Raw genomic sequence first — 18,709 nt, 5'->3', positions numbered from 1 at the left:
TGCTGAGCCAAATAAAATCAACATCAAAGCAATAAATTGATTATTTAAAAAAATTAGTAATTAACGAAAAGGATCGTTTAAAAAGTGCCAAGCAGCAGAGCTAGCTAATTAAATCTTTTTTGCCTTTTCACTTAAGCAGAACTAGAGAGAGATACAGACTCTTCAGCCTGGGTTTCCCCTTCTCTCCACCGTTTATGTAGATAGGCTTTTGACAAGGGAGGAGGGGGTGGATTTGTATCCCTACATGAGCAGTGTGCGTGTGTCCCCGGTTCACTTCCAGTCTCAGCTTCTCATTCTTGCACTCAGTTGCATGCATGCTCACTCACACGCACTTGCACTTGCTCGCATGCATACTCAATGGCAACAAGGTCCAAACAGAAGTCTATGAGGTAGGCGAGGGACTGGGAAATCTGGCACATCCTACAACCCAGCCAATGAGCGCCGTTTTTCAAAATAACGGCAATCACTGGCCGATGAGCCTGTCAGTTGGGACGGGTACATGCCAGATTGGCTGCTTTGGCCACTGACTATCCAAATTTGACAAGCTGTTTGGCCATTGGGCCTCCCTAGAGGCACGGGCCCTGGTATCTTCTGTGTCCACCTCTCCCGGACCCTGGCTGAGTAATCATAGCAGTCATCCTCCATCAATTAGTCTTCTATATGGCATTACCATAATTGAATCCCCCACCAGCAGCATTCTACGGGTCATCATTGACCAGCCACATGAATACTATGACTATAGGAGCAGTTCTGATGTGAGTGATTCACCTGACTCCCCAAAGCCTAGCCACCATCTACAAGGCACAAGGTTAGCACTGCGGTGGAATACTCTCCATTTGCTTGGATGAGTGCCGCTCCAACAACACTGAAGAAGTTCGATACTGTCCAGAACAAAGCAGCCTGCTTGAGTGACACCCATTTAACCACCGTAACCATTCACTCCCTCCACCAATAGTGCAATGTGGCTGCAGTATGTACCATCTACAAGATGCATTCAGCAACTCTTCAAGGCTTTTTCAACAGTACCTTCCAAACCCATGACCTCTACCACCAATAAAGACAAGGGCAGCAGGTTGGTGGGGACATCACCAACTACAAGTTCCCCACCAAGTCACGCACTATCTTGACTTAGAAATATATTGTTGCTGGATCAAAATCCTGGGACTGTCAACCTAATAGCACTTTCACCAGACGGACACCGGTGGTTCAAGGAGTCTGCTCACCATCGTCTCTTGTGTGATTAAGAATGGGCAATAAATTCTGGACTTGTCAGTGACGCTCATATCTTGTGAATGAGTAAACAAAAACACAGAGCCAGCTATGAGGTGAGGAAACCCCTCGTGGCTGGGAGTGATGAAAGCCTTGAGGCCAAAGTTACCTGTTTCTCCCAAGCATGCTACACTTCTGTCATGTCTCTACATTCTCTACTTTTAATTGAGGAAATTCTGATCAGTTTTGTGAAGTATTAACATATATTTTCTGGCCCACTCTGTATTACTAGCATTTGATAATTTTATGCATTATGGCCTGCTGCAGAGTATCTTGAAATAACTACATACTACGGCCATATATCCAAAGTATGCACTGGATGCTGTCTCCAATATTGACCATTTTTTTTGGACTAGTTTAGATTAAGAATTGTAGAAATAAATTATATACCCTTGAACATCAAGGCCAACTTCCACTTATAAACAATTTTTTTTCCTGCACTTTTGACTACTACTTCAATAATAGCAGCTTGTTTAGTGGGCTTCTTTTGAAGGTGCCTCGTGATTTGGATACTTAAGTTCATCTCACTTATCTTTTCAAGTGCCAGTATTTTCTGACATGCTTTGCTGAAAATTCTGTAGACCAGTTTTCATCATGACTTAAAATGTTTCAGCAAAATATCTGCCATGTTAGATGTGTCCCTGAAATTGTCCATCCAGGAGAGTGAAACTGTGAGCAAAATCATCTTTTCCAAGAACCTGAGATACATGTTGAGCAACCATGTGCATCCATTTATTTTCCCATCTTGAAACACAATTGAAACTTGACGTTTTCTGCAATATAGTTAAGGAAATCAGTTAAATGGCCACTTACCAGGTGAATAAGCTTTACAAGTCACCTGTAGAAGTGCATATAAAACTACATTAATTTGTCTGCTGTGTGTTTGCACAGCATGATTTGGAACGTCCACTTAACTTCCAAATCATGAAAATATGAAACAAAAGCAGAAAATGCTGGAAAAACTCAGCAGGTCTAGCAGCACCTGTGGAGAGAGAAATAGAGTTAACTTTTCGAGTCCGTATGACCTTTCTTCAGAGCTGAAGAGAAATGGAAATGTGATGAAATTTAGTGTTAAAGGGGGGTTGGGGCAAGTGGAGCTGAATAGAAGGCCAGCGATAGCTGGGGACACAGGAGGGATTGACAAAGATGTCATGAGCTAAAGGCCAAAGGGAGTGTTAATCGTAGTGGTTAGTGCTAAAAAGAAGTGCTGATAGTGGTATAAAGGTAAGAAAGCAGAGTGTGATAATGGCAGAACAAGGACAGCATTGTGTGAAAGAATATCATGGAACAGATGGCCCTGTAGGGGATGGGCTGGGATGGGGGGAGGGATCAGTGGTGGGGGAAAAAAGATAGAAAATGGGATAGAAGAGGGGGGAAAAAACCACAGATAAATGAATAAAACTAAAAATTTGAAATGGATACAAAATAAAAAATGTAGAAAAAAGATTAAAAGAAGGGGTGAGGATGGAGGAGAGAGCTCATGGTCTGAAGTTGTTGAACTCAATGTTAAGTCCAGAAGGCTGTAAAGTACTTAATCGGAAGATGAGGTGCTGTTCCTCCAGTTTGCGTTGGGCTTCACTGGAACAATACAGCAGGCCAAGGACAGACATGTGGCCAAGAGAGCAGGATGGTGTGTTGAAATGGCAAGAAACCTAAGTAGGTTAGGGTCATGCTTGCGGACAGATTGGAGGTGTTCCGCAACACGGTCACCCAGTCTGCGTTGGTTTCCCCGATACAGTGGAGACCACATTGGGAGCAGTGGATGCACTAGGCCAAATTGAAGGAGGTGCAAGCGAAGCGCTGCTTCACCTGAAAGGAGTGTTTGGGCCCTTGGACGGTGAGAAGGTAAAGAGGCGGGTGTAGCACACCTGTCTCCATTTCTGGTGATAGACTGTCCAGCAATATTCAGTACAAGCCCACCGACTCCCACAGCTACCTTGACTATAGTTCCTCACACCCTGCTTCCTGTAAGGACTCCATCCCATTCTCTCAGTTCCTTCGCCTCCATCGTATCTGTTCCGACGATGCCACTTTCCAAAATGGCACTTCTGACATGTCTTCCTCCTTCCTTAACCGAGGTTGCCCCCAACTGTGGTTGACAGGGCCCTCAACCATGTCCAACCCATCTCCCGTGCCTCTGCCCTCACATCTTCACCTCCCTCTCAAAACTGTGATAGGGTCCCCCTTGTTCTCACTTTTCACCCTACCAGCCTCTGCATTCAAAGGATCATCCTTCGCCATTACCGCCAACTCCACCACCAAACATATCTTCCCCTGTCAGTATTCTGTAGCAACTAAACCCTCCTGGACACCCTGGTCCACTCCTCCATCACCCCCCACCCCAAACACCTCATCCCTTTCCCATGGCACCTACCCATGCAATCGCAGAAGGTGCAATGCCTGCCCCTTTACTTCCTCCCTCCTCACCATCTAAGGGCCCAAACACTCCTTTTAGGTGAAGCAGTGCTTCATTTGCACCTCCTTCAGTTTGGTCCACTGTATTTGCTGCTCCCAATATGGTCTCCTCTACATCAGGGAGACCAAACGCAGACTGGGTGAACGCCTCCGGTCTGTCCGCAAGCATGACCCAGACCTACTGGTCGCTTGCTTTTTCAACACACCATACTGCTCTCATGCCCACGTATCCATCCTTGGCCTGCTGCAATGTTCCAGTGAAGCCCAACGCAAACTGGAGGAACAGCACCTCATCTTCCAACTAGGTACTTTACAGCTTTTTGGACTTAACATTGAGTTCAACAACTTCAGACCATGAACTCTCTCCTCCATCCTCCCCCCCTTTTTTAATCCCCTTTTTTCTACATTCATTTTTATTTTTTATCCATTTCAATTTCTAGTTTTATTCACGTGTGTGTTTTTATCTCCCCCCTTCTATCCCATTTTCTATCCTTTTTTACCCCACCACTGCCCGCTCCCCCCACCCCATTCCCATCAGGGCCATCTGTTACTTGTTCCATGATGTTCTTTCACATAATACCTGCCTTGTTCTGCTATTATCGTACTTTGCTTTCTTACCTTTATGCCACTATCAGCACCTTTTATTAACACTAACCATGACCATTAACATTCCCTTTGTCCTTTAGTTCATGACATCTTTGTCAATCTCTCCTTTGCTTCCCCCCTATCGCTGGCCTTCTATCCAGCTCCACCTGCCCCACCCCCCTTTAACCGTATAAATTTGATCACATCTCCACTTCTCTTCAGCTCAGAAGGGTCATACGGACTCAAAACATCAACTCTGTTTCTCTCTCCACAGATGCTGCTAAAACTGTTGAGTTTTTCCAGCATTTGCAGTATTTTGCTTTTATCATGTAAACATGAATGTGGTCCTGTTGAAATTCCTTTGTTTGAGCCAATGGCCACCATGACAACCTCTTGCTTATCATTTTTTTGCATTGTGGCCTATCCCAGTTCAATTTAGCAAGTATTAGTTCCAGCTGAGATCCTTAATCATGCAGATATGAATTAATTTGGATAATGAGTAACGTGTAAGCATTGTCCTTCTAATGTAACTTTCTTTCTCTCTCTCTCTCTCTCTCTGCCACCTTTAGAACAAATGCTAAATAGAATGTGCAGGAAGCTGAGGTGCAAAAAACCAGAATCAAATAGATTTAAGCCAAAAAAAACCCCAAGAATTTTGAACTAAAGAAGTGATGAAAAAAATGTTGAGACAGGATAGAGATATAGATGGAAACAAAGATAAAGAAATTAACTAATGAACGTCAATCATCTTCAGATATAAGTTTGATCTTTTGAATGCGGTGCTGCTAATTCCCATGTCCATTGCCAAACAGCCTGGATTTCCCAGTGACAGTATTGTGTCAGTCAGATCAGTACTGCACACAGTCTTAGAGAGGTATTGGGAAGTAATTATGCTTTCTGGATTTTAAAAGCAATAATTTGACAGCTACAAATGTGCCCTGCAGCTTGTCCAAGCTTTATCATATTCAACATAATGCTGGAGAACTGGAAATTACTGTCACTTCAGAGTAGTTTTGTTCACAAGTATTATATAGATTGGTTGTAAACCTCAATGGCTGGACTTTGGTTTAATTGTACATGACTGTACTGTTGTTTGAAAGACTTTACTAATTAACTGAACCGAATTTTGAAATTGAGGTTTGATTTTTATGCTTGGAATTAGTTTCTTACATTTAATTTATTGTGCATGCATTTTATTTCAGATACTCTTGAAACACGGGATAGTGGGAGACCATTGGGTGATTCAGGATTAGTAACTACTGCTACAAGGGGTGAGGTAGGCCAAACCTCAGAAACAAACACAAAACGAAGAGAGCGTGGTTCAGATTTAGGTGGGTATGTGTAATTTTATAAGGCTACAGTAATATTTGCTGTCCTTCAACTTTGGTTGAGCAATCATTTAAATTGTAAGTTCATTAAATTATACTTGAAATGTTGAGACTTTACATTTCGTTGTTAGCTGTTAATTTAAGCATGGCCCTGCCTGCAACCACCACATCTTTGCCCAAAAAATGTACAAAGATAAAAAGAGTACTTTTTGTTTACAGTATTTTTGTCTTCCCAATCAATCACCATCTCCTGTTAGGGCAGTCAGGTAAGTTACTTCCAGAACAGCTTTTATACAGAAGAGCACTGGGGTTGTACAAGTTGGGTTGTAGTAACTGGGCCTCTATTATTTCTTCCCCTGCACTTGGGGGGAAGAAATATGTGCCTTTTTTCTATGGCTCTTCAGCTAAGGTGAGGGACCTGCTCTGAAAAATCGCAGGACCAAAACCACAATTAATCACCCCCAGTTTAGCACATTGTTGCCATCATAACACTACAATGTGTTTAAATTAGAAATTGTTAAGGAATTCATCAAGGGTTCTGTTACTTCATTAACTTTAAAAGAAAAGTTGAATTCTAAATTTAAAGTTTTTGAATCAAATACTTAAGGTAAGTACTTACAAGGTAGAGACTAGAAACTATTCCTGTCTAAATATTTATTAACACTATAACATCAAAAATATTCAATATTTTGGAACCAAATTTAATATTTTTAAGCTTCATAGTCCTTTTGAGGATGAAAGTCATTTAACCTGTAAATGTGTAAAACAAATATAACTGAATATTGATTGGCACAGAAAGTTTCAACATTGTGCCTTCATCTTATGGAAGTGCCAGAGTGATAGATCTCTGGCTGTAAGGGTGAAGTGACTTACATAGTCTTAATCCGTTTTCAAGTAATACTAATCTACCAAATGAAACAACTCAGTTCATTTGATATTCTTAGATTGTAAAATGAGTAGTTTGAGTAATGAAAGGAAAATCAGATCAATGTGGAAGAAATGGTGTTGGAACAGTTTTTATACTGTATGTAATCTGTTATAAATTTGACTGGCGTACATGATGCTGTCATTATAAAAGGAACTATAAGATGTTCCATTACCAGCACTGACATCGTTGATTACTAAAGCCTGCTCTCTTTCCCCTTGCCCCACCCCCGTGCAGCCATATTCTTGTTTATTTGTTAAACATGCACATAAAATTAGGATTTGCTGTGACCCACAATGGTGGAATTAGAATTACAGGAAAGTAATGTGTGCCTTGTGCCACCTTAATCTATGTATTTGTATATGAAGCTTTGTTCTGGGTTATGTCCTTAGAATGATTTAAGGACGTAAAATGACGTGAACAATGTAATGCACATTTTTTTAACCTATCTAATTCCAGCAGTACCAGGTGAAGAGGAGAGTAAAGTCATAGGTTGGAAAGGAAATTTGCACATGATAAATCTGGTCTATAGTCAGTGATATAACATTCTTCCCATTTTCTCAATCTTCGTATATGAAAAGGTTGAAGGCAGCATGAAAATGTCTGTCAGATCAACACACTAATACTGGGTGAGTGAAAGGATGTAAATAGCCTTTGGTAGCTGTCTCGCAGACTTAAGAGAAGCCCTCTGCATCTTGGACAACATAGTGACTATGGTGCAAATGGAAGGAACTCTGAATCTTCTTCAGTGGTTGTCTTACCAAAGAATAACATGCAATGTGTTTTGTTCCCTTATTCTATTGGGAAAGAAAAAAGTGATTGGCTTAAGAAATACTGTTAGATCTTTATCCAAATTTAAGGCTAAAGCTCTGTGCATATGAACATACATAATTGATCCAGTGTTGCTGGAATCAGAAAAGTTCACAGATTGGACAAACAACATTGTTGCACTCACCATGTGGCAGTAGTGCTACTTATCAACAATGGGTAAACATCTTATATTTGACAATTTGAGGCTTTCCTGGCTGCCAAGTATATTCTAACCTGCTTTACAAAGTCTGTCATTGTTTCAAGGCTCTGAGACTTGCTGTGCTGTATCTGCCCTTCATCTATTCGCTAGACATTGTCTGGAAAAGACTGATGGACTGAAAATCAAAGCACGATTGTAGAAGGCCAAGAAATGGATCTTTTTCAGAGAGTAGATAGTTAAAAGAAACTCAAGATTTTGTTCCCTTGAATTGTGTAAATGTTCTTGTTGTAAATTAAACCCCTTATTTCGGGTATTTGGAGTTGCTGAAGCCTGCTGCCTGACTGCCCCAACTCTTGCTAAAGATTTTTGGCATCCTGTTTTTAAAAGGAAAGTCTCCTTGAATGTTATTTAACCTTTCAGTTGATTGTAGCAAATCCTAATTTGTCTGTGATGTTTTAACTCAAAAGACACTACGTCATGTAACATGTGTTCATGTACATTCATGACACTAACTTTTTCATGCCAAATGATAATGGTTCAATCAAATTTCCTCATTGTGTTCTCATTAAACATGGGGGTTCCTTGCAAAAATGGTCATACTAAACGCTGACCTCTATGATTAGTTTGTATTGTCGTTAAGATACCATTAAAACAGAAAGGTGGATGTTGTCTATTGACATGCAAAGCACTTTTTTTTTTAAACTTATTTCATGCTTGTTTTTTTCCCTCAGCTGTCAGCTATCTCAAAGTTACTAGTTTCATGCTAATAGAAGAACAACGTTTCCATGCTCAGCAAGAGTAAAGCTCCTTTATGGACTATGATGATAATACAGTAGTTCAAATTTCTTTTTTTTAATTCACTTATGGGATGTAGGCATTACTGGCTAGGCCAGCATGTATTGCCTATCCCTAATTGCCCTTGAGAAGGTGGTGGTGAGCTGCTGCCTTGAACTGCTGCAGTCTCTGTGGTGTAGGTACACCCACAGTGCTGTTAGGGAGTTCTAGGATTTTGACCTAGCAACAGTGAAGGAACGGAGATATATTTCCAAGTCAGGATGGTGAGTGGCTTGGACAGGAACTTCCAGGTAGTGGTGTTCCCATGTATCTGCTGCCTAGTCCGTCTAGATGGTAGTGGTCGTGGGTTTGGAAGGTGCTAAGGAGCCTTAATGAGCATTGTTAAACTCTGCCTCCATTGAAATGGAATTAATTCTAGACCTGTAGCGGGAGACTGATAAAATACTGCACTCCTGCTGAAGCATATTGGACATTGTTTATTTGTGCTTACAGCTTTTTGGGCCTTATTGTCATTGAGACTTCTTGTGACCGAGTTTCCAAGCAAGAGTATTGTGTTTACCCACAAAATACACTAATGAAATATTGTTAAGCTTGTGCAGCTTTTAGATCTAAAACAGAAATAGATTTTCAGAGATCTGCATGATATGTAGAATGCAGTTTCCAAGTCCAGAAGAACTATATCAAGTGGTACATCACATAAAGGGTAGGGCTGTGGAGTGAAGTTAACTGTTTTATTTATATACACATATCAATATATAGGACAAGCTGACCCTGTCTTCTCTTCTCACCTTACTAACGCTTCCTAGTTTAACTGATGTAATTGGGTTTGATATTGGGTGTCTTCAAATACAAACATACAGGGAACACTCCATGTTTCCTGATCATGTGTTTTGTTAACATCTTGGTACTTTTGTGTTTTTTAGCAAACCATGACTCTTGGTACTTTTGTTTTATTTTGAAAGTGGATGTCCCAGAAAACCATACATGCATGCGTGCATGCTTGTATCCTATTAACACCTGTCACCTAAAATTAAAATTGCTTTGTTAGACTTAAACCAAACTTCATAAGTGACCTCCTCTTATCAGACAGTGGTTTCCTTTCGAAAATGAGCATGCTGAGAACTGTCCTTGTATCCTGTCTCCAAAAATCAGGTAAGGACCTTCATTGTCAATGCCCCAACACTTAGATATAAACATGTCTGGAGGTGAGTGACTTTGGATGGGGGAGGGTTGGGGGGTGGGTGCGTTGGAGAAAAAAGTCAAATCCCACAATCCTATCAAAGCAGCTGGCATTGAATTATTTTGTCATTGTTTAATTGAAAATAGGCTGGGTAGACAGTGATGTGGAGAGTAAAAGCCCTAAATTAAAATAAGATGAAGTGCTAAATTTGTATTGTGGTCTGAAACACTCAGAAAGTGCTGCTGTCCAAATTTCACCAACAGGACAAAAGCATATTAACAGTAATCTCTCCATTACTTGGGCACCCTTCAAGTTGGCTCTTGAACCTGAACTGGAGGTAAACAAAGTCGGATTGGCTTTTTTTAAGTTGGGTGGGGGATGATTTTGTTGTGGCTATTCAGGTCTGGAGGCTGTTCTGGTCCTATGAGTTAAATGGTTTTTGCCCAGGCAAAGGAAGATACTAAGATAAAAGCAAAAACCTGTGGATGCCGGAAATCCAAAACAAAAACAAAATTACCCAGAAAAGCTCAGCAGTTCTGGCAGCATCTGCTGATAGGAACACAGCTAACGTTTCAAGTCCATATGACTCTTCAACAGAAGTCATACGGATTGAAACGTTAGCTGTGTTCCTCTTCACAGATGCTGCCAGACCTGCTGAGTTTTTTCTGGGTATTTTTGTTTTTGTAAAGGAAGATACTACATGTATTTCTCAATTTTCTATTTTACTATATTGGTCATGGTTGATTTTACTTTTTAAGGCTGTTGAACTTTTTTTCTTTAAATGAAACCTTGCCCTTTTTAAAAAAAAAAAGCCGTTGCAAAGCAACACCCCATTTCTATTAATTGCCTTTGAACATTGTTTAAGCAATATACCTTTTTATGGTTAACAGCTTGGAAGAATTTATTAATTCCTAGTGTGTCAGAGAGAACTGAAATAATAATTGATCCAGTTGACCCAAGATGCTTTAATTCGGTGCCCATGTACTATTGGGTTCAGTAACTCCAAGTCATTCCTGCCCATTTAATATTTTTAGCATTTACTGTTAAAATCAGATTAACCTTTGTGAAATGCCTAAACAATTCCACTTTTTGTTTTTAAAAGGAGTGCTGCTACTATAATGAAAATCTAATTGAAACCTTGTTCTTAGCCTGCCACAATAATCTAATTCCAAATCACACCTAAAAAGTTCAGTATTTTCAGTTTCTTATAAATTCTGATTGTCATAGATTGTACAAGTTGCCAACAGTTTAGAAACTCAATTGCCTGAAATAAGTGTTAACTTATTCAATTTCATGGCACATGTGTGAATTTCTCACTTGCACTTGAATTTGTAGGTACCAAGTCTGTTAACCTTTCTTTAACAACATCTTATGTTTCAGTCTGCCCTTTGATTTGCTGTTGCATTTGCATCGGCATGGTAATTTTCCTTCTCTCTTTCTTTGCCACTTTATTGCATTTCCACCCTCTAACTCCTTTTTTCTTCATTGTATTTTCATAATATGTTTAACATGATTGTGATGGTTGTACTGCAGTGATGAGATAATGCAGAATCACTTTAAATTAAAAAAAAAATTGTGGCAATCCATAGTTGTGTTTTTCAGAAATGCCCTCCTAAGAGTATAATAAAAGTAGTGTATTAAATGAGCATATGAAAGGTTAGCCTAGAGTTTCCCTAAAATTTGTAGACAATCCCATTTAAAAAGAATAAATAGGATCGAAGAGGAAAAAGTTAAAGGAATTTATGACTAGTTATTGAACCAAAAAAATTATGAAATAAAGAAAAATACATTCACAAATGGGACATTGGTCCTATTTAAGAAATAAATCAATGTAGTTTGAGTTGTTAAATACCTGTTTGAATTTATGTATTCAAAAGAAATCTAAGAGCATAATTTTACCTAGATTTTCAATAAACATTAGTTATGTCTTGTATTACATGTGCTGTCTTACTTTATGTTTTCTATTAGCAAACTTCTTGAAAAATTGTTTATTTTTACCAGTTATCAAATTTTAATGTGTTTGTAAAAAGGACTTTAACCTATGCCAAATTTATTTTTTCACATCCTCCGTCTTACCATTCTCTATTGTATATAGTGTATATGAGCTGTAGTTTTTTGCTGCTCCTACGTGTCTGTTCTTTGTGTGAGCTCAAAATAGTGTTGGCAGCCAATAACTGTGGAGAGCATTGCATCCAAACCCTGTGATGTTCATGCACATGCACTGCCAACAAATGTTGCAGAATATCAATCTCCTTGTACCACCTCCCTTCCCTCTCTAACTTTGAGCTGCGGAGACTTGTAACATTTTTACTATCACTTGAAATCTGTTTATTTGATTTTGGTTAGCAATCAAATGAGCAGCTTTGCCAGTTGTTTGGCTCAGCAATGCCCATTGGAACAATTATTTGTTTTTAAAAATCTATTCAAAGAAAATTAGTTTTGCCATAAACCTCAGTGTAATGTACATCAAAATGTTGCACAATGTCAACGCATTAGGTTATTTGAACAAAATTAGTCTTAAATCACTAGGGAAGTGCATGGAAGTGGATTGTATAAAGTTGATTATATGTGGTTATATTGACAGATCTGGTGAGAAGGTGAGTAGGGAAGGTTGATCTACAAAAAGGCAAGTCTTGTTGAGTAATTTTGGACTAAAACTCTTAGTCTAGAAATACAATCTGAGAATTGTTCCTCTAATCGATAATTCTTGCAGCCATTTTCCCCTTCGAAGTGTTCCCTCTTGTTTACAACCAAAATGCACTTTCTCTTTTAGAGGTGTTTTCAACCCCTACTTTCCTATCCACCCCAAACAGGCATATTGTCAATAAGAAGAGTGGGTAGGCCTGTTTCATTATAATGAGATCCTGGCAACAATTTCACATGGCCTCTGCACCTACGAGAATAGTCACGTGCAGCTCATGCCTTCAACCCTGCATACCTAAAAATGGATACAATTGAATTTCTAAGCCCTTTTGTTCATATTTTTTGAAACTGTACTGTTTGTGTCAGATGTAATGAATCCTCATTAATAGGGTTCATAATCTTAAAAACAAATAAATTGAATATTTCCCATTGTATCTCCTACTCAGAATTAAAATTGTTATTTTCCTATTGTAGAATGTAAATGGTATAAATTATAAGTGTGTTACATAATTGTATTTTGCTCTGTATAAATAAACATGTCTATTTTAAAACTTTGATTTAACAAATTGCAAATAATGGTTTGCGTTTCTTTAATTTGTAGGATTCAATAATCGTTATACAAAACCAAGAGGGCCAAGAGATCCTCCTCCTGAGTGGACATGATGAAGCAGAAATTCAAATGGACCATAATACTGGAGTGTCTCCCTTCAAGTGCCACGAAAGGACTGAAAAGTAGAAAAATTATTCACACTCACTAAAAACAATCTTTCTTTACTAACAAAAAGCAAGAGCAATTTAGATGTCTTCTCAGTTACAAAATGGTACACACTTTACATCTATTGTAACTTGCTAAAAAAAAACCTTCCAAGGGTGTGGATTCCGGTGCTAAATATCTCTTTGCTGGGACCATTTTTACCTGCCTTATTTCACACTTAAGTATTAAGACTTTAAAAAAACAGTAAAGTATTACAGGCCTTAATTTTTTCGGGGAATTTGTTACACTGCTTGTAGGATTGTATAGTAATATAGTAAGTATAAATAGTGAGTCTGTGGACAATTATTCTTTGCTAACCTCCAGAAACTATTATGTGCATTACTCTTTTATATATGTACAGGGCAGGTAGGTATATAATTGACAATGTTGCAGGTATTAAATATTCTTAACAGAAGATGTAAGAAATCTGTGCATGATCTAAACCTCCTTGTGTACCATTTTTTGTAAATTATTTGCCCTGAAATTATAGAAGAATATTCTTTCAGGCGTTCTTAACTACTGGAAATGAGCAGGATATTGCAGTTTAACAGGGGTTGAGATTGTAATAATACATTTGTAAATTGTAAGCAAAAGGATATTTTTATATTATATGCTGTTAATAACCAATCCCACTTTGATCTGTTGTTCATTTGGCCTTGAATTTAGTAAGTGCCTTCGAACAGTATGCAATCCTGTTAACATCATGTGAGCATCTTGTTTGTGCTTTTGTGCATCTGGGATAAGAGGACTATCAGTCACACAAACCTGTATTTTACAATATATTGACCTGTAAGTAAAGATCTTAAAACAAATTAGCTTGTTTTATTGTTTTTTTTTGATTAAAATGGACAAATGCTTTGTCGTATTTGTGTAATAGAATTTTCAGTACTTGTCATTTAATATGAAATAGCTTACTAACTAATGAGCCCCTGAAAGAAACAAAATAATGTTTTTGTACATTTTACTTTTTTGTCAAGTAAATAAATAAAGGTTCAAAAATAAACGAGGGCAGTTTTTAATGCGACATAAGATGTTTCACAATTAAATTGTGTTATTATTTGCTTATTTGTAAATAGTCTTTGAAAGAAGTCACATTTTGCGGTGCTTGATTAATCTGAGCAAGAGCAATTAATTCAGATCTTTGTTAATCCTAATGTCTTGAACAGACAAATTAAATGCTAATTTTTCATCAGCTGCATTTTTTTTTTTACAAAAAAAGGTAGCTTGTGGCAAAATTAAAACCAGTACAAATGTGTTTTCCTCTGTACATTCATCCTTGAAAATGCTGGTTATAGCTTTTTGCATTGGCTGTTCAAATAAATCTACCTTCTTCCATTCTTTAATCATAGTAATTTATGATTTATGATTTTAATAGATGTCCTAATTGTGAGATACTCGAGAGTTTTGATTGACTTTTTCAGTCTTCTGAATGCTAATAACCAAGCTTTCTAAGTGGGCTTTATTTGATTAAAAAGAATAAGCATGTTAATTATATGGCTATGAAACAGATATCGGCATCTGTTTTTAAAAAAAAACTTTAAATGTTTCACTCCAAGTGTAAGTAGAGAATCTAGTTAAGTGGCATTAATCTTCAAACTTATCAAGAAATAATTGTCATTGCTCAAAAGTAAATTTGTGAATTTAATTTCATCTTACAAGCCCTAACCTAACATATTAACTCATACGACCAAGGAGCAGGGGTAGGCCATTCAGCCCCTCAAGCCTTCTTTCATAAGATGGTGGCTGATCTGATAGTAACTTGAAATCTACATCCCACCAACAGCCGATAACCTTGCTTACCAAGAATCTATCCACTTCTGCCTTAAAAATATTCAAAGTCTATGCTTCCACCACCTTTTCAGGAAGAGAGTTCCAAAGACTTACGACCCTCAGTGAAAAGATTTTGCCTCATTTCTGTTTTACATAGGCAATTCCTTATTTTTAAATAGGGACCCCTAGTTCTAGATTTTTCAACAAGAGGAAACATCCTCTCCACATCCACCCTGGGGTTAATTTATAGCAGACTATGACTTATTACCCAAGGTTCATTCATTGGGACAATGTAAAACACTTGCTACTATAGATCTTTCCTGATGAAAGATAGCTGACACTGTAATCTTCAGGTTTAGGTGTAACATGCTGCAGAAAAGCTGCTGTTAACTTAAATTCCATGTTTCATTTCAATGCAGCTACAGCTGATTCAAAATATGGAATACATTTTCTTTTAAAATATTCACTAGGACTGGAAGTTAATTAAACTTTCTGAATAGTTGAAACACTATTGTTCTTAACAAATGGTACTATTTAAATTTCAGGAGTTCTCATTGTGTACAAATATGTATTCAAGTGCTTTATAGTACAGTGAAGGATTGGTAGACGAGCAAGAGGGAAATAATTGTCAATGAGGCAAAAGCACAGTTTACAGAAAAGGTCTGCAGGGGACTTGAGACAAATATTAATTTTTGTCTGGTTTAAATAATAATCGAATAACAGTACATAAGCAATTCAAAAATAGACTTCAGTTCACTGCACCAAGCTTATCTTGATGTGTTTCAAGTTTTGTCAATTAAATGTGGAAAGAATAATTCATACAATATGCATATGACCGACTGTTCCTTTTTAAATTTGAATGACCAGCTTTTCAAAATCAGGAAGTTCTTCACACTCTAGGGATTTAAAAAGGGTTGTTGTGATTAACTCGATGACTTGTCTTGTAACTTAGGTTGTTTTTTTCATACGTCACATTTCAAATAGTTGAAAGAAGGAATGTGCTGAGGAAAGTAGTTTCAGAAAGCAAATGTTTTATGGAGTGAATGAAAGGTGGAGTGTGACGGGACATGTGGTTGGAGGAGATTATGGTAGGGAGAAGGGAGGTCGTGAAGAGATGAAAGGTCTTAAAGATGATTCCCTTGTCAAACAAGATGATATTAATTAAGGTAACTGAAAACTGGGTCAAAGAAACAAACCAGAAAATGCTGAAAATACAGCAGATCTGGCAGCATCCCGGGAGAGGCAGAGTAATGGTTCCGGTCGGGGATGAAGGGTCACCAACCTGAAACATTAACTCTGTTACTCTCTTCACACTGTTAGACCTGCTCAGTAATTCTAGCATTTTCTATTTTTGTTTCAATTACAATTATCTGCAGTACTTTGCTCTTGTACTGGGTCAAAAACTGAGTTTTGAGAGGAAAGTAGAGAGCCAGATAGTTTAAGCAGGGAAATCCAGAGCACATTGTCTAGTTAGCTGTGGGCACAGTCGGCAATCGGGTGAGAGAGGGAGGGATGGAGGTGGGGGTGCACATAGTTAGATTATATGAGCAATAATTTGAGGGAAGGAATTTGGAGATGGAGTAGGTTGGAGGTAGAGGTGATGGGATTAAAATACAAGGATGACCATTTTAACTCTGAGCTGTTAGGAGACCAGGAGATGTCACCAAGAACAGGGACAATAGGTGAGTGGGTTACAGGAAGCAGAGTTTTGAATAATCTGGTTTACAGAGGGTAGATGATAGGAGGCTAACCGGGGAAACATTGGAAATCAAGTCTGGAGGTGATGGCATGGATGAGCATTTCAACATAATGGGTGAGCAGGGAGGGTGGTGGACTTAGTGTACAGTTGAAATACAAATCTGTGGCTGATTCAGCCTGTGACTATGGCTGGGGAGGATATGGATTAGGTGGCAGGGGTATGGAGTTTGTGGTGGGAACCAAAGATGATGGTTTTTGTCTTCCTAATTCTTCACTCAAGGAAGTGGCTCTACTGGATCTTGCATGGTCTCGCATCATAGGCAGAAGTGGAGAGATAGAGATAAGTGTCTGGAAGCTGACCTCATGTCTGCACGTAATATTGCCGAAGGTAGCACATTGATGAGAAATGAAAGCGGCCGAGGGAAAAGTTGATTCTTAAATTCAATTTTTTGGCTAAGTTTCAATAAAAACTACACTTTCCAGGAGCAATAGTTTTCGACACTGTTTAAAATGAACATTGATCCTATACATTTAGAGTTGTATAAAGGCCACTTGGCCCATCATGTCAGCGCCAGTCTAATCCCATTTCCAGCAGTTGGTCCATAACCCTGCAGGTTATGAACATACGAATTAGGAGCAGAAGTAGGCTACTCAGCCCCTCAAGCCTGCTCCACCATTCAATAAGATCATGGCTGATCTGACTAACCTCAACTCCACATTCCTGCCTACCCCAGATAACCTTGCTTATCAAGAATCTATCTACCTCTGCCTTAAAAATATTCAAAGTCTTTCTTTCCCCAAAAGGCTGTGGAAGCAGAGTTCCAAAGACTCATGACCCTCAGAAAAAATATTTTTATCATCTCTGCCTTAAATGGACGATCTCTTATTTTCAAATAGTAACCCCTCATTCAAGATTCTCCCATGAGGAAACAGCCTCTCCACATCCACCCTGTGAAGACCCATCAGGATCTTTTATGTCTCAATCCATATCCAGACACCTTTTAAATGAGTTGAGGGTTTCTGCCTCTACTACCTTTCAGGAAGAGTGTTCCAGACCCCTACTACCCTCTGGGTAAAAAATAAATTCCTCATCTCCCCTCTAATCTTTCTATCAATCACTTTAAATCTATGCCCCCTAGTCATTTACTGCTCTTCTGTGGTAAATAAGCCCTTCCCATCCAGTCTATCCAGGCCACACTCAATTTTGTACATCTCAATCAAATCTCCCCTCAGCCTCCTCTGTTTCAGGGAGAATAACCCCAGCTTATCCAATCTTTCCTCATAGCTGCATTTTTCCAGCAGCTGGCAACATTCTCATAAATCTCCCCTGTACCCTCTCTAATGCAATTACATCCTCTCTGTAATTACACTAGAACTGCACACACTCAAGATGTGGCCTAACTAATGATTTGTACAGTTCCAGCATAATCTCTCTGCTCTTATATTCTATACCTCTGCTAATAAAGGAAAGGATTCGATATGCCTTAAGTACCTTATTGACATGTCCATCTACCTTTGGGGATCTGTCGACATTCACTGATTTACCTTTCTCTTTCAGGAGAAATCTACACACACACACCCACTAACTTAAAAAAAAATGCTGGAAAACTCAATAGGTCAAATAGCATCTGTGGAGAAAACAGTCAGGGTAAAGTTCCAGGCAACAATCTAACACACACTGAATTTGATTTACTTTGTAGCTCAATTTAAACAGTAGAACATTGTTCCAAAGGCAGAAGTTTTATGTCAATTATATTATACATGTCAGTTTCCACAGGTACATTGCTAACTAGCTCTACCTATCACTTCTTTCAACCCTTCACTGTCTCTAAACTCAAGACTGCTTATTTGACATCCAATCCTGGATGAGCAAAATTTTTTGCATTTAATTATTAGGAAGACTGGAGCCATTGTCTTTGGTCCCATGACACACTCTTGTTCCGTAGCTGCTCTTTTTTGTCATTCATGAGCTGGGCTTGCTTTTATTGCCCATCCCTAGTTGCCCTCGAGGTGGTGGTGAGCTGCTGCCTTGAACCACTGCAGTCCATGTGGTGTAGTTACACCCGCAGTGCTGTTAGGAAGGGAGTTCCAGGATTTTGACACAGCGACTGTAAAGGAACAGTGATATATTTCCAAGTCAGGCTGGTGAATTACTTGGAGGGGAACCTCCAGGTGGTGTTGTTCCTATTATCAGCTGCCCTTGTCCTTCTAGGTGGTAGTGGCCATGGGTTTGGAACGTGCTGTCAAAGGAGCCTTGGTGAATTCCTGCAGTGCATCTTGTAAATGGTACACACTGCTGTCACTGTGTGCCAGTGGTGGAGGGAGTGAATGTTTGTGGATGTGGTGCCAATCAAGCGGGCTGCTTTCATCCCTCTAA

At 38.8% G+C, this 18,709-nt stretch overlaps 1 protein-coding gene across 6 annotated transcripts in view; it reads left to right on the top strand.

Moving 5' to 3' along the window:
* LOC121285789 (tyrosine-protein phosphatase non-receptor type 12-like) overlaps nt 1–13,867 on the top strand; it is a 106,655-nt gene extending 92,788 nt beyond the window's left edge. For 4 of the 6 annotated variants that reach the window (XM_041202604.1, XM_041202603.1, XM_041202602.1 and 1 more), the window contains 3 exons: nt 5,472–5,600; nt 9,374–9,439; nt 12,712–13,867. In XM_041202604.1, coding sequence (XP_041058538.1) covers nt 5,472–5,600; nt 9,374–9,439; nt 12,712–12,773 — 257 coding nt within the window. In that variant the 3' untranslated portion in view covers nt 12,774–13,867. The remainder of the gene's footprint in view (nt 1–5,471; nt 5,601–9,373; nt 9,440–12,711) is intronic. The other 2 variants (XM_041202607.1, XM_041202606.1) reach the window with 1 other exon arrangement.
* Nucleotides 13,868–18,709: the final 4,842 nt, after the last annotated feature.

This window comes from Carcharodon carcharias, chromosome 13 (assembly GCF_017639515.1).
Source record: "Carcharodon carcharias isolate sCarCar2 chromosome 13, sCarCar2.pri, whole genome shotgun sequence".
Lineage (NCBI taxonomy): Eukaryota > Metazoa > Chordata > Chondrichthyes > Lamniformes > Lamnidae > Carcharodon > Carcharodon carcharias.
This window is presented reverse-complemented; position numbering and strand designations above follow the sequence as displayed.